This window comes from Perca flavescens, chromosome 11 (assembly GCF_004354835.1).
Source record: "Perca flavescens isolate YP-PL-M2 chromosome 11, PFLA_1.0, whole genome shotgun sequence".
NCBI lineage: Eukaryota > Metazoa > Chordata > Actinopteri > Perciformes > Percidae > Perca > Perca flavescens.
In genome coordinates this window covers 28,258,069-28,271,032 of record NC_041341.1, presented here as the reverse complement: position 1 = coordinate 28,271,032, position 12,964 = coordinate 28,258,069, and the positions used below count along the sequence as shown (strand labels likewise).

Below are 12,964 nucleotides of genomic sequence, written 5' to 3'. Positions count from 1 at the left end.
TCAAGCTCACTTGATGTCCCCACCTTTTGTAAGGATTGTAGATTGTAAAACAAAAGAGAGAAAGAAGGTAATGTGTGCTTCTAATTTGGTTTGTCACTGTGTGCCACCTAAAACAGGGAGACACTGATGGTGGGCAAGATGGGGAGAAAAGGGACGGGAGGAGCAATGACAGGCGGAGAGCAAATTAAGTTTCCTCAGGGGAATACCACGGTGGCAGAGAGGGAGACAGAGAAAAATGGGGAAGATGGGAGGGAGGCTGGGCTTGCTGCCAGCTCAAAATACTGGTAATCCTTCCACACTCATAAACACACACACACACACACACACACACACACACACACACACACACATTTTGGATTCCGTGCTGGCTCTGGCTTGTCGATATGATGCCACTGTGATTCATGAGAGCTAAACCTGCATCACTTTAGCTAATGATTCCCTATACACACAACCCCTCTGTGTGGGTCTGTGTGCGCGAGTGTGTGTATGCGTGTTTTTCTCAAAGCATAGGAGATGCAAGGGCTGATGTCCACATATATTTAAACAACCATTAACCAAACAGACACACACACACACACACACACACACACACACAAGAGTAATAACACGCATAGAATTTATGCACATGCATAATGTAAGTCGGCTGCTAGGAGAGGAGATGGACAAGGGCCATATCATGCGACACTCCCATCCATAAACCCAGTCCTCAAGATATTCAGATACATACTGAAGTACACATCAGTGCTATGTGACTAATCTATATATCTGATTCCGTAGCTTTTTTGACACAGCTAAACAGATACACATCTACAGAAGATACGTTTTCTTGTAAGTAGCACGTACTGTTTTTGTTATCGTTCTGTCACAACAAGCCATATACCTCCCACTGTGCACGAATGAATCAAGTCTAGATTAATTCAACACAATAGTAAGAATGTCATTTCGAAACCTTGGTCACTTTGCAATTGTAGAGAGATTTAGAAGAAACCTTTTTAAATTGAATGACAGTGATACTACAGCATTTACACTATGGCAAGTGTTTCTTAGGACAAACCCCAAATTAGTGATGAAAATGTTCTGTATGCTGAAAGATTTAGAAAAAGAGGAAGAACAAGTTAAGGCCATGTAATTAAATTGAAGCCTACTATTTACAACAGTAAAGCCTCCACAGTTTTCAATGTTAAAATCTGCATTCTTCTTTGTATCAAGATCTTTTCTTCTAGCCACCTTCATCACAAATCAAGGTCAAGCTCAGCATTTTTTTATACAGTATATGTCACAGGGTATGATAGGAAATATAACATGTAACACATGTGCATGGAAAAATCTGCATTTGTTATGACTACTGATAATAACTGGCTTAATAACACCCAGAAGCTTAATAGGACTGTGGCCACCAACCTGAAGCAAAATATAGTGCAAACTTTATTAGATCCTTGGCCAAGAGCACAGTGGGGTCTCCGATCTTAGAAAAATATCAAAGCAATGTTTTCTAAGAGAGATAAACCATCTGCAAAAAAAAAAAACTAGGGCTGAGTGGCGTGTATTCTAAAGAATAGATAATCCACTGTTTGAAAACTCTAAGGACCGTGGATTAAAGGTGCCAGTAACATTTGAACCAAGGCCACCAAAAGAAAAGTCAACATGAATTGTCCACGATTTTTGATGTATTGTTCCTTTTATTTATACTCTAATAAACTATTTATTTGCCGACAACATTCTCAAAACACAGGCACCCCCAATCAACCTCACAGTTACAATAATTTCATAATCCAGTATACTTGGGTTCAAAAGACATGCCTAGATTTGTACACATCAAGCAATGCTTTCTGTAGATTAATACATTCCATATAAAAATATGCATGTGATGTTCCTCATTTAAATTCAGTGTAAGCAGGCAGGGTCAAAGTTCACTGGGGATTTACAAAGTTTGAGGGCAATTGCAGTCAGTTTAAGAAGACAGAACACAGAAGAGCACACAGCATGTACACAGACTGTGACCTCGGTCCAAACGTTTCTGTTTGCAGAGGGCTGGATGGTAGGATTAAATAAATAGTATCATAAATAGCTTAGTGGTGTTGGGCTGGACTGGGTTATCAGGGATGGAACAGCACACACACACATATAGACATACAGATATATGAATACAAGCACACAGACACTGGGTGAAGAACATGCATCCATGTACTCTAACACGCACGCACGCACGCACACACGCACACACACACACACACACAAAATTATTTTGCTGTGAGTAGCAGGATTTGTGTCATAAATGTAATTACTGCTGTCCAACTGTAAGATGATAGAATTAAGCTGCTTTTAAAGTGAGAGAGAGAGAGAGAGAGAGAGAAAGAGGAGGGGGGAGAGAGACAGAGAGAGAGAGAGAGAGAGAGAGAGAGATAAAGGATGACAAGCAAGACAAGAGTAACAAAGTGGTTTGAGGGAGATGATACAAAAGTGGAGGTTTGGCAGAGAAAAACAGAAACTGTAAGAGGATGCTATAGAAAGAGAAACAATGAGACTGGGAGTGAAAGAGAGAGGATGGGAGTGACAACTAGAGAGAGACAGAGAGAGAGAGAATAGGAGAGAAGAATGTAAGTAATACAAAAAATGAAAACAAAACACACAGAGAGAGAGAGAAACGCCAAGCTGTCCCAAGGCTATTCTGTTGGCAGGAAGGCAATGGGCTACTTTGAAAGTCAAAATTTCACCAAGGAGCAGCTTGGCAGCAGGCTGCAGCAACAAAGCCAGCAGATTCAACAACAGCACCAACTTCAAGTACACCAAGGCACACTTTAGAAGCTCTCATAAGGAGATGCAACTCAATTTCTCATTGCTATTTTTACATTATACACACCCAGAACCTGTTTTTTTTTTCTCAGTGGGGAGAGAATTTGACTTCTCTCACGCGTCCCATCAGTGGAAGTTCAATCGTGCTCTCCAACATAGAGTTTGAGGAAAAAATGCTAAATCACAGCCGCAATACTTCACCATCCAACCCAGCTGCTATAGCAGGATATACTGTGTTAAAGAAAACCGCATTGTGAAACCATCAATCAGTCAATGTTTCACGCGACATATACTTATGTATACATAAGTATACATGGCTCTTAAATTGTGTATGTATTTACATGTCTATGTATGTATATTTGCAGTGACATGGCTGTAAAGGGAAGCTCATTCCTGTAAGCAACATTTTCTTATATTATTATTTGTGTATGTTATGTGGTTCTATCTCCCAGCAGATGAAATGAGGTTTTTGCTATCCCACAGGGCTCCATAATAAGTGAATGGACGACATAAACTGTAAAAATAAATAAACCGTGACATCATCCTCAGCCACGTCAGTATTTACCGGTTCCCGCTGAGTTTAATCAAACAGCAACAGCAACAGCTAAGAATAAATACTAAGATATTATAATGCAAATATCCCGTAACAACAATGTACCGGGCCAAATTACCAACAGTAGTGTAGTAATGTGTAGTCTTTAAGCAAGGTAATACATTTTAAAGGGGAACAACGCCCATTTTCAAAAATATTCCTAAACAGGAACACCTCAAATCCAAAAAATCCAAAAACTAGAGTGCTAAAACTCAAATGTGTCATGTGTGTCATTAAGTATAAAGTTAGAACTGCTCCGTTGACATTGAAATGGGAAAGATGTTATAGATGACACTGAGAGCCTCCAGGGAAATGTATAAGGGTACATGTTCTGTTTCTCAACTGAGAACAATACAGGAAAATAAGAGAGATAACTAAATCTGTCTCCAATTCATTGTCTATGGAGCAGCTCCACACTTTATACTTGATGACACATTGAAGTTTGAGACTTACTTTTCTTGTGTATGGCTTCGAGATAGAGTAGCTTATGTTCACATTTATTAATTGAACTTTCCTAGGCCATGGGAATAACATATTGGAATTCTTCATTTAGGTGGTGTTCCCCTTTAAAGGGGAACACCACCTAACGTGTGTAACGTGTGTAACATGTTTAATTGTTCATTATCAAAATCTGTGTTGCCCGTTCACAAACTTGTCTTTTCATGAAGATTTACCACCACCATCAATTCCAAGTATTCCTATTGGCTTGGAATTTTACATTTGCATTCGCATGACCTGGGGTAGACGCTCCATATTTATACCATCTTGAAATATGTTAGCTGGTAATGGACATACAGGACATACTGCTCCTCCTTTCGCGTTTTTGCTGTCACATGATAAACTCACAAGTGCTGCTAATGCTGCTAATGGGTATCGTAGCTTCCCGGCCCCGGCAAGTTTGAAGAAGGAAACATGGAGGACCACACATATTCAAAATCCAAATTTCAGGAACAGGAGTCTTTTTCTTTGCCCAGAAAAAGAAAAAGGATATTGAAATGAGCAAGAGACTGGCTTTTTGAAGGGTGAAGGCTATCGTAGCTGTAATACGTACTTTGAACTGCGTGGCATGAGAGAGTTGATTGCGATATATGATCTCAACGCTAGATGGGAGAAATTCCTACACATTGGACCTTCAACTGACACACACAGTGTAAAGTTAAAGAGTATAACCAAAAATAACCATAACAATCACACTGAAAAATTAGAATTAGCCATCATGAAGTTACCTATTTCATTTGCCCTGAGCAATTTAGTCAATACATGTATATTTGTTTGTATCAAATGAAATCAGACTTACAACGTATTTATATTATAGTTTCCTTACTGTGAAACCATTTGAGTGTCCCTTTTGTTTTATCTGCAAGCTGAAGATTCCTGATAACCTACTTTTCAAAATCAACTGTTACTCAAAATGACCTCAGTTCACAGAGAGACCTAACCCTTACCCTGAATTTTATTTTTTATTTTGTGTACAGTGAGAGGAATTTATCATTAGATACAATCATTTTTAATAAAGACCTCTTTTAGTGTCCTGTAGTTTGAGATGTGGACCAGAGTTACAAGAGGCAGTATCTACCTTGTACACAAGCAAGCACACACACTCTTCCAAAATGAATCCATCAAAGGGAATGTAACGGATTAGTTCAGGACAGAAACAAATGGCTCCCCTCTTTCTTTGCCTCTCTCTCTCTCTTGCATCATACAATATAGAGTACAGTACATGTCAGTGATCCGTGTGTGGAGCCTGATAGAAATGAATGGCTCTACCAGCAAGACACGACAGCCCTGACCATCTCCTGATTACTGCTCACCTTTATTGGCTTACTGCGGGAGATGGAGAGGGGTCAAAGGGCATTCAATATACAAGAGAGGCAGCCAAGAGTACACACAAAGACAGTGAAGCGTCAGTGTGTGTGCTACCACATCAGACAGAGAAAAACACATGCACCAGCAAAAGGTATTCAAGATCAAGCGCACACACACACACACACCTTCACACAAAGTAAAGAACAATGGTAAAAATGATGGAAAAGCAGGGATTGCTTAATTCAGCTGTTTGAATTCTGTGTCAAAGAACGGTTGTTAAAGGAGAATTCCGGGCAATTTTTACGTTAATCTTGATCGCTAAAAATATGCAAGTACAGTCGATAGAAGAAAAAAAAACGAGCCAAATCGGTCCCCACAACAATCCACGAGCGCCCACTATTCTGGCTATGTCCTCAGACAGCTCATGCCTTCGCGATGAAAACTTGAAGTTTATTCACCCTCAAAAATAGGTAATTGAGTACTGTAGTGGTTATAACCATATCAGTGACTATGTAACTACATGGAAACAGGCCAAATGATGATGAACAGCGAGCGCTGGCTGGATTGTTGTGAGGAGCGGGAGGCGACAAAGGTGGAGGAGGAATCAGAAGCAAGGATGCCGGTCGGGCCTGCTAGTCTGGCTAAGGGAACTACCACACAGATCGCCACTGCCAAGCCTCCTACTCACCAACACCAGATCGATCACACAATCGTGTATTTGTAAACACACGGAACTGCTGCGTGATGATTATCACAGAAGCCTGGTTGAACACACGGCAGCTAGCAGCTAGCAGGGAAAGCTAGCTACCGACAGGATAGAGACAGGGTAGGTGAATTTAAACAATGTCTGAGTTGAAAACATAACTTGTTGTCACGTAAGGGCCCTGTTCATGTGGCACAGACAGTTTAATTGCATTTCGTGTCTGTAAAGAGGCACAAAGGCACTCTAAAACTTGCCCCAACCACTGCCGCTTTAGCTCAGTGGAAGCTCATAGACGTAGCTAGAGCTACTCCGTGTTGACCGCACCGATCCGGCTTGTTTTTTTTTTTCTTCCATCGACTGTACTCGCATATTTATATCGATCAAGATTAACGTAAAAATTGGCCGGAATTCTCCTTTAAGAGATAGCATGTGGTGTTGCAAGTAGCATTTGTACACATGCACAGAGAACCACACAAATAAAAAGGGAACACAGAAAGATGCTCTCCCTGTGACAAATACACATCAGCCTAACAAGGTGGCTTTCAGGTTAAATCCACAGCAAAGTCTGCAAGAGCCAGAGAGATCTGGGAACAATATAAAAGGGGCGAAAAAGAGTGGGGGGAAAAAACGAGAGAGATGGGAGAAATGAAGAGACAATCACAGAGAGCAAGAGGGGGATACAGAAAGATGAGGTTCTCTAAAGACGTAGTTTTGGCAGAGTCTTGTCAGTGTGTGACTGCCGTAGTCAAAGTCAAAGTTCCACTAGGGAGAGATTCAGACAATAGTCCGCACCAGCCTGCCTCAGCATCACACCGGCCCCCTGACACACACACACACACACACACACACACACACACACACACACACACACACACACACACACACACACACACACACACACACACACACACACACACTTTCAGAGAGATGTTGTTCTTTCTAAGCTCCTCTGCCTGTTTGTCAGCCTCTAAGCCTGATGGGCGTTGGCAAGAAAGAGAGTGGCGAGAGAGACAGAAAGCTGGTAGTGGGTTGGAGGAACCACAATACGGCAATACAAATACATTAAAACTGAAAACGACAACAAAGGCAGACAGGCATTTTGGCTGTTGAGTACTTTCATAATACCAGTTTACTGCATGATAAACTTGACTTGGGTGTGTGGCTTTGTGCTTGCGCATGGGAGTTTGTCCTCACAGGTATAGACGAATGAGAATCATTCCACAATAGTATAGCACCTTGGTTGAGCAGACTGGATTGGCTGTAGTGATACATTCGCGCTCCCTCTCTCTCCCCGTCAGAAGTAGCTCGCTCTACCTTCTAGTAACGTTGGACACACCGGTCTTGAGCGAGAGCGAAAAAAGCGTTAACGTGGAACGCTATCACACTTTCGTTTCTCCCCTCATTGGACGAAGTTTGTGGACAGTACTGTGTGCATGCATCAATATGTAAGTCTGATGTCCTGTATACGGGACGATGTTATGCAGGATTTATGAATGTACGTTAGCAACAGTAGGCAAACTCACAAGGGTGCTATTTTATGTGTGAGCTAATATTGCGCATCTGTTCATGTGCTCTGCAAGAGTTTTGTTTCTGTTTAATGAATGTGTTATTCAGTGCAAACATAACCCGAGAATGTAGTTTAAACTCAGTAATGATGGTATGTTAGGTTATTACTGTCACTCTGTTGAAGGCAAACGTCCCACTGTACTGTCGTTACGCAGATCACGGACATCTGATTGACTTTACTGCACCGTACTTAAGTGAAAGTAGGTCAAGTTGTAAAACCTACCAGCAGGGCACCATTTACAGAAGGCATTTAAATGTATGTCTGATTGTTTGATCTGAAGAGATATGAGATATAGTAACATTACCACCCACATGACAATATCATTGTCCATCGCCATGTTTTGTTTTACTGTAAACATTGTCAACTGCCAATTTAGGGGACATCGCCCAACCCTAACTGTAACTGTATTTCACATGTTTCCTCTTCCACAGCTGATTTGATTTATTACTGGAATGACTGAGCTCCTATTTCTCTGTGCCACCACAAAGACGTCAGGCACGTCTGACCACAAAGCCACACACACACACACACACACACACACACACACACACACACACACACACACCAGAATTTCTTATCATTTATTAAATATGTTAGTGTTTATTAATGACAAGTATGATTTTTTTGGGTTTGTATTTTACTGAAACGAGTTTCAAAGATTCGCTCAGCTACACCCTCCACACATGGGAAATGCATTTAGTCACAAAAACACCCGCTCACTTTCAGGAAAGGTTTCCACACATGCATGCACGCACTCATACTCGCACACGCACACACACACACGCTTTGTAATATGGTTTCCCATTTCCGTCACTTTGCATGTCCGATTCTGCAAAATTATAATATAATGTGAAATCTTCCAAGGTTCACATTTTCCACAGGATGATGGAGACTTTCCATTTCCATAACATTACCATAATGGTCATAGTTGTGTGTGTGTGTGTGTGTGTGTGTGTGTGTGTGTGTGTGTGTGTGGTACTGTTGCCCAGTGGTTTCTTGGTGTGGGTAGGGGAAGACCATAGCTGGAAGTGGAAAAAAAAAAAATCATTCCCAGAATTTAAAATCCTCACTTCCCAAGACACCACCCCTCTCTCACCAAAGTCCAGGCAGCTGTCTGTCATCTCAGCGCTGGGTTGTTGGAAGCATTTCAGTTATAAAAATACATTAGAGCTTAGAAAAGGGAGTTGGAAAAAAAACTCACGCTTGCCAGGCACACACTCTCTTTAACAGCTCTCTGGTCTTTGTGGCATTGTAAAACAGAAGAAACATTGACAAGCAACAGGTACAGGGAATAGGCTTGAGTTAAAAAAAAAAAATGTAGTTAAAAATGTCAGGAAATCAAATGGGGAAAATTACATTAAAGGCCCTTAGAGGCTGTACCGGACATTCAACAGGCATATCACTGGGTACAGCACAGCAAAAACTAGAAAGGTTGGGAACTATGGTTAGATCTGGAGATAAAGAAAATAAACAGCTTTCACTTGGCAACATTCAAGTATCACTGCACTCTAAAATGCAGGTCAAATTAGACTCAGTGATAACAGATAATGCAACAGTAAACCAAATGACTCAGTTAAACTTGCTGAAATTGCCACGTTCTCTGTCCCTGTCTAAGATTCCAGTCAATAAAAATAGAGTTAAAGGACGGGTGAACCTTATAAACTATTTCTGTTCTGCAGTATTTGTTCTCGATAGGCGTTTCAAAAACAAGCTGTAGTCCACAGTGCAGCACAATAAAGGGGAGCAAACTAAAGGAAATACTGTCCATCACTTTCATCAATTTGCCCCATATTCCACATCAACAAGGCTTCATTACCAATTAAACAAAACTGGAAAAATGTCACAGTGCCCAAAACTCCCAGGGGGCAATAAAAACCCCTGGGTTCAGGTGTAATTATACATTTCTAATAATTACAAATGTGTTATTTGCACCACCAAAGTACAATAACAAATAAGGCCAGTCCTGCCATATTTCTCAGTTCTATGACCTTGTCTTGTAGAGGCTCCCTGAACATTTACATTTACTGTGTTTTATTGTGCTTACTTGGTGGATATTCCTGAATTTGAAAAACAGCCCCCTTACAGCCACGCTTTATACATTGGCTATATTGTTCATCTCAAACTGCCAGCCGTATTTCCCAAGCTTGCTTTATTTTATTCAGTCAGTTCTGTCAATGAGAAAAAACAAACCAATGCTCTCTAGTTTACTGGAATAAAAAGGGGAAGTCATTGACAATAAGACTGACTCTTTTTACACCTGCAAGCAATTCATAGTTACTCAAGGTCTTTCCATTTTACAGTTTTCTGACAGTGAACAGGGCCATGCAAATGTCAAAATAATAAAAGCTGAAAAAAGCACCAATGGATTCAGTTTGCCTTTTGACAAGCACAAGCTTTGTTTTAGAAATCTACAGAAATATGCAACTAAGACACTAGAGTTGTAGAGTATTTATTTATTTTTTCTTCTCACAAAGCCTTACCTCTCCATGTTTACCGTTTCAATCCCTCTAAAGTAATCCTCTTTTCCTGTGCAAAATGTTCCCCTGTCTTCCTTTTTACATCACTATATCTTGTCCAGAACACATGGAACACTGTCCCAAGTTCCTGCTCATACAGCACACTTTTTGGACTACGGTTACACTTAAGCTCTAAAGCCAGAATGAGAAACTGAGAACGCAAAAGGAAAAAGGACGTTTCCCCCCATTTTTTCAGCTGTTAGAAAAAGAGGGACTTCAGTTTTGATTTATTAGGGGTTCATTCTAATAAACTAAGTGTTAAAGCTCTGCCTTGCATCCTATCTTTTACACTCCTCATATCACCTTGCTTGCTACCTTTGGAATGGTTATGGGCCTAATACCATGTACAGCATAATGTGGAAAAAGCCTGCACTGATTGACAACAACAAAGTGGCAGCGAGAAGGATAGACACACATGGAGTGGAATAAGGCAGAGTGCTCTTACGTTCAAGTAGCTCCAGATGAAATGGGGGAGACTTCAAGGCAAAGTGAAAATAAAAGTTTGACATCAAACTTTTAAAAATAGAAAAAGTGTGTGCAGGCTAAGGTGAGGGGTTTTGAAGGATGATTGATCTGTATTTCCCTGTGCTTTCCTTTTAGATGAGTGTGTCCTCCCTCATTCTATCTTCCTTTCTCGTACCCGTAAAAACAAGCTTGTCTATGTGTTTCTATAAAACAATTTGCAATTGCCTCGCCCTTCTCTTTTCTCTCCAGTCCTTTTGCAAATCTTACTTTCATTTGCACTTCCGACAAATTAAGGAGATATTTCTAGAGGGAGGTAGAGAGGACCAAGTGTACAGGAGACAGAAGAGGCGGGATGCAAGAGGAGAAGTTAAGTGGCATGTAAATGCAACTGGCGATGGGGAAGAGAAAAGGAGGGAATATGGTAAATAGTGACTTCAAACAGAGTGAGGATGGAGAACTTGAAGTGAAAACGTGATTCACGTGAAGTGAAGTGAAGTGATAGAAACAGCAGAGGCTGTTTTGATTGCTCACAGAACAAAAAAATAGAATTCAAACTAGAAGAAACTGTGGCTGTGGACATTTCTTTCTTTTTTTCCTTTTGTTGTGCTTTTGTCGTCATCTTTGGATAACACCCTTCTTTGAGAATTAAGCAGTAATTTTTAAAAAGTGTGTACGTGTTTCAGTGTCTCTCTATACTCTATTGATGCTCATTGATGATGTGCAGGTGTAGGTTGTCTGTTTTTTTCGTTACCTGCAGTGTTTCCAACCAAGGATCCAACGTTGCTTTCATCTGCCACTGAAACAAAAGGAATACATGTTAATACACATATATACACTCACACACTTGCCATTGCTGTATAGATTCCTCCCTTCCCCTTGACTTGACTTCAGCATTTTTACTTTCTTGTTCCTGGCTTGCCAGTAAACCTGCTGTCCACATGTTCCTCATCCCTAAAACCTTTAATCTTATTGAATTTCTTCTTCTCAGCCTCTCCTTCTGTCTCCATCATTCTCTCTTATTCTTACGGTCTTGTTTTACAAGATGGCGGAGTAGCTGAACTTTTTTCCTGTGATGTAAAGTCAGCTTCACTGCTACTGAAGTCATTTTCCTTCCTCCCTTCTCTCTCACTTAATTTGTCATACATCCTCCCTTCTCCCCTTCCTTCCTGTTTTTGCCACCACCCCTCAATCTATCCTTTTCACCTTCTGCCCTTTACCCTCACCTCTCTTTTCAATGTTTTCATTTTTTCTTCGGTTACACAGATTTTATATAGCCGTGTTCTCCTCCCTCTTTCCCTCCTTTGATCACCATTCTCTCAATCATTGCTCCTTGTTGATCCTCCTTTCACTTTCTGCCTCTCCCGCAGTCTTTATTTTGCTTTTTCTCCCTCCTTCCTAAAGCCACAAAGCAGCCCAATGCCAACACATTGACTGGTAGCACTCACACACACACTCACACACACACACACACACACACACACACACACACACACACACACACACACACACACACACACACACACACACACACACACACACACACACACACACACACACACACACACACACACACAGCTTCTCCCAGCACATACTTTTCTAATGAAAACCAAGCCTAAAGTGTAATTCTAGCTGTTTGTGTGTGTGTGTGTGTGTGTGTGTGTGTGTGTGTGTGTCTATGCCTCCTTCAGCAGATCTGTAGATGCCACGTGTGTGACGCACACAGAGGCATGGTATTACAGTAGGTAGGCCACTCAACAGCTGTCACTTTGTCAAAAAATCAAGTTTGAACTAACTTAATTACTAACATGTAATTAATTCTGATTAAAGTGACATTATGTAACTTTTTAATGTTTCTAAAGCTCAGTCAGAGTCATTTTTCATACAATGATCTTAAATTACCTGTGACAGCAAACGAGACTAACAGTGAAAAGAACAATATTTTATATAGTTTTTTAGTAAAGCCTCTGCCCGGTTTGATTTTTCCCGAGCAGTCACAGAATGATTTGCAGCAGGAAGACGGCGCTACAGTAACACATTCTGATGGGTCACAGATTTTTTTGTTACACCGGATAGCCTGTGTTGGCGTGTCTAGCATTTGGTAAAAGCAAGCAGGAGATTTCTTTATATAGACCTAATTGTATTTTAATGTTATTTTACAAGTTATGGCTGATACTGGGGCAGGATCATCACAATAAAGAAGGAAATTAAACGAAGAGCAACTAAAAGCTAAAAGGAAAAGTGACAGATGACGGGTGATAACACGAGTCACACTCGGTCGGGCTATCAACAGATGGAGACAATTACGGAATTGTAAATGATTCAAAACCCACCCGAATTGGCCTTCAGGTATGTAATATGTCTATTTCATTCATAAAATTATTTTACAATGCGCGATGTGGTTGTATGTCAGTAGCCTCCATTAAATTACGTCCTCCTTCCATTTAGCACGGACGTTTTATTCATTTTACTCCGTGTTTGTTTTGGCTTACTATTTTCTATACTATAAATAAAAAAGAACCTGG

The 12,964-nt window shown here is 40.7% G+C and overlaps 1 protein-coding gene across 4 annotated transcripts in view; it reads right to left on the bottom strand.

Moving 5' to 3' along the window:
- The window catches only part of pard3bb (par-3 family cell polarity regulator beta b), a 243,915-nt gene that overhangs the window by 103,339 nt on the left and 127,612 nt on the right, over positions 1-12,964 (bottom strand). For all 4 annotated transcript variants that reach the window (XM_028590887.1, XM_028590889.1, XM_028590890.1 and 1 more), the window contains exon 18: positions 11,194-11,238. In XM_028590887.1, coding sequence (XP_028446688.1) covers positions 11,194-11,238 — 45 coding nt within the window. The remainder of the gene's footprint in view (positions 1-11,193; positions 11,239-12,964) is intronic.